This window comes from Pundamilia nyererei, unplaced genomic scaffold (assembly GCF_000239375.1).
Source record: "Pundamilia nyererei isolate P.nyererei 1_Seehausen unplaced genomic scaffold, PunNye1.0 scaffold00265, whole genome shotgun sequence".
Classification (NCBI taxonomy): domain Eukaryota; kingdom Metazoa; phylum Chordata; class Actinopteri; order Cichliformes; family Cichlidae; genus Pundamilia; species Pundamilia nyererei.
In genome coordinates this window covers 432,157-435,574 of record NW_005187666.1, presented here as the reverse complement: position 1 = coordinate 435,574, position 3,418 = coordinate 432,157, and the positions used below count along the sequence as shown (strand labels likewise).

Genomic DNA, 3,418 nt, shown 5'->3' with positions numbered 1-3,418 from the left:
GAGCAATGAGCTAAACCAAATTTTTCTGTAATTTAACACATTTTTTTATTTTATTTGTGCTGACAGGTTTCTTCCATCTACTCTGACAACATTTCTTTATCATGCAAAAAACTTTGAGATACTATTGAAATTTCACTTGTTTTTCTTCTATGATATTCCAAGGAACTTTAAATGGACAGTTAGACGTCTTTACAATGACAGAAAGAGGAATTTCACTAGTGTGGTCCACTTAACATCAATGTGGGCAGCATGTGACCCGGGATGTAAAATGAGTTTGACATCCCTACTTTAGAGCTTAAGTGAGTAAACGATTTTAAATGTAATGTTTTACAGTATAAATTGATCTGAAATAATAAATAATAGTAAAAGAAAGCTCAGTCTGGTGGAACTATACAAAACTCTCCAGTGTTGCTTTATTTGTTGTTGTTAAATTACTAAGAAATATACTTTGCTGCTTATGGACACATGAATGGGCATCATTTCCAGCGGTTGATTCGTCGCAACTGGACGTAGGCCAGGCACATGCAGACAAATATGATTCCCAGCAAGGCCACCACGTTCCTCCAGAAGCCCCACACGGAGTAGTCGATACCTTGCTGTTCCAGGAAATATTCCCCTGAGATGCTGAAGCACAAGACACAAAGACACATTTAATCTGTGTGTGCATGTGTGTGCATAAGTTTTAAACAGTAGCTACGTTATTTCACTCACGTTGTGTTGTTGCTGTACAAAAACAGTCCTTTCAGCTCGTTAATGTATAGAGCCTAAGAAAGAGAGACAAAGAGATCAGGCTGAACAACCTCCTCACTCCACATAAAGGCACATTCAGCCCCAGTGGTCTCATTCTCACACACAAATCCTCCTCCCTTGCTTTCTGTGTCTTACATCCAATCCATATTTGAAGATACTGATCCATTTCACCCAAGAGAGCCAGCTCAGCATGGCGTTGAGATTGACGAGAAAACCACCAAAGACCTAAAACATAAAGAGGGAATGAAACTTTTAAGTGCCTATTCCTCTCTTGTACATGTCATATATGAGTCTTAGCATCTCACCATCATGAAGACGAAGGGCAAAGCAATGAGGATGTTTGCCATCGCAAATGTAGAAACGCTCGCTGAGACGAGGAAGGCCAGACCAACTCCTGCCAGACTGACCAGAGACATGGTCAGAGCGAAACAGAGGAACGTCTCAAAGGCAGGCTTCAACCCTGAAGGAATGGTGGACACGTGCACACAGGAAGACAGGAAATTATTGAGCGGGCTGCTCCTGGCACAGTGGCAGTGAGATCAAATGGAAGCTTCCAAATGAAAAGTAATCAACAGCAGCTCAATTAATTAGGAAGTAGATTATGGGGATCCAGATTTTATTCATCAAACCTGGAACACCCTTGAGATGAGGCTCAGCCTGTGCAGAAGGAACTGGGCTGTTTCCTTATTCACTAATTTAAAACTCTCACTCATACTGCAAAACCACTCTGTGGATTTGGAGTTAGCCCCAAATAAGAAATTTCATGGATGTGAATGAAACAGCAGCAGCTCCTCTCTGTACTTGGTAACTGAGTGTATCAGAACGTCTTTCATGATACGACGCAATGTGTGTTTTGTATGTGTATGTCTGCTTGCATGCAAGGATGATGTTACCCATCATGTAGTAGGCAATTGCTGAAAACACAATGATGGGAATCATGCGATTGGGGATGAGATCAGCAAAGATCTTGGACAGGAAGTAGACAGAAGTACGGTAATAGCCGCTAGAGTTCTCATGACTGCAACAAACATTAACAGGGAAAAAAACATAAACTCAAAAACAATGTGAGAGGGTGAAAAGGGTTAGATTCACTGACAATTTGAAAAACAGACTTTTTTTTAGCTATATTTTATATCAACGTGTGATGCAACTCATAAGCATGCACCTCTTCTAAAATTAAACTCACGCTAATTCATTGATGATTGCATTTAAAAAAAATGCTTTACAAGGCAGCAACACCACACACTTGGTCAGGACATCCTGGCTATAAGTCCAGTTAGCTATCGACTACAACAGGCAGCCACCTATCACTTGCTGACACCCAGCTATGCTTTTAATAATGAAAAGCCTCAGTGCAATTTAAATGTGTGTGTTATACAAAACAATTACTCCCAGTACAGATACCATGAGGAGATCAATTATCTATAAACTCGAAAACATTTTTTTTTTTAAATTTTCACAAGACTATAAACATGTTAATTACTGCTGTGAAGTCTATTTTAACAGCAACATCTACAGGGATTGACTTGCTTTTGAAAAGAGCCCCAAGTGGCAGCTAGAGGAACTGCAGTTTTGGCATTTTGGCTGTTTTTTTCCAGCCCCTGAGATGACTGCCACGTGAGTTTGGTTTTCTTGCGAACAGCAGCCAAGATGAATTAGCTGATGAGTATTAATGAGGTTATGTTGCCTCTCTTAACGGGGCTCTAGTCCAGAGTCCTTGCAGAGAGAGCGTAACCCAGATTACTTTGTCATAGTTACAATTTACAAATGTCCAAAAAAATATGTCTCATGCAGGCAGTCATAAAGCCTTAGGACTACAAAACAGTCACACTAATTAAATGTGTGTGTTGCAGGCAGATGGTGGGTAACACCTTTCTCACCAGTGGCTCTTCCCAACAATATGAGCAAGTGATAGAAATCATTTGTCACCTTTAAGATGGAAAAACACATAAACAAAATTATTCTGTTTACTTGTACTAGCTGTACAAGTAAACAGAATAATTCTTGTGAGAGTTTTCTCCATTACAATCAGTGAGAGGCCAGCTTGTTTTATTTCACACCTCTTTAAAAGCCTGTCTGAGGGCTAAGACTCAGTTTCAGGGTCAATGTTAGAGTTAGGTAGGGTTAGAGCTCTGGATTTATTTGTAGTCCTTTGTGAAAGCATTACTGTAAATGAAATATAGCCAACAGAGCATGACTGGCTCTGCTGGAAAAATTAAAGACCCTTTGCTCTTGTCCCTTCTGTCTTTTCAGAGTACTGTTGCATTTTCCTGGTGATCCCTGCATTTTCCAGACAACTGCAGGGATCACCCAACTTTCCCAAAGTATGTTTCTGTTTATTGCTATGCAACTGGTCTGAATTACTGTATATGTCGAGAAGTTTTAGAGTACATATGGTGCCAGCGACCCTTTTGGACTGACACAAGAGTGCTTTATTGGTTGTAGGAATCTGATTGGGTTCTTGTAAAAGGCTCTTTCTTTTAAGGGGTCCCTGTGCAATAGTTAGACATGTGTAGTGAACCACAGCTGAAAACACTGTATAACAAATGAACTATTTTCTCTGACTTGAGTAATAATGAATAAAAATCGCAATGTCCAGTTGTTTTTGGAATGTCGTGTAACCTCTATGAAAACAAAACTACATGCCTTGTTTTTATGATTTATCATC

General features: G+C 39.8%; 1 protein-coding gene across 1 annotated transcript in view; it reads right to left on the bottom strand.

Moving 5' to 3' along the window:
* Window positions 1-389: 389 nt before the first annotated feature.
* Window positions 390-3,418, bottom strand: part of LOC102195076 (ATP-binding cassette sub-family G member 2) — a 9,705-nt gene continuing 6,676 nt past the window's right edge. The window contains 5 exon segments of the mRNA XM_074312095.1: window positions 390-624; window positions 712-764; window positions 886-975; window positions 1,056-1,210; window positions 1,644-1,861. Coding sequence (XP_074168196.1) covers window positions 477-624; window positions 712-764; window positions 886-975; window positions 1,056-1,210; window positions 1,644-1,861 — 664 coding nt within the window. The 3' untranslated portion in view covers window positions 390-476.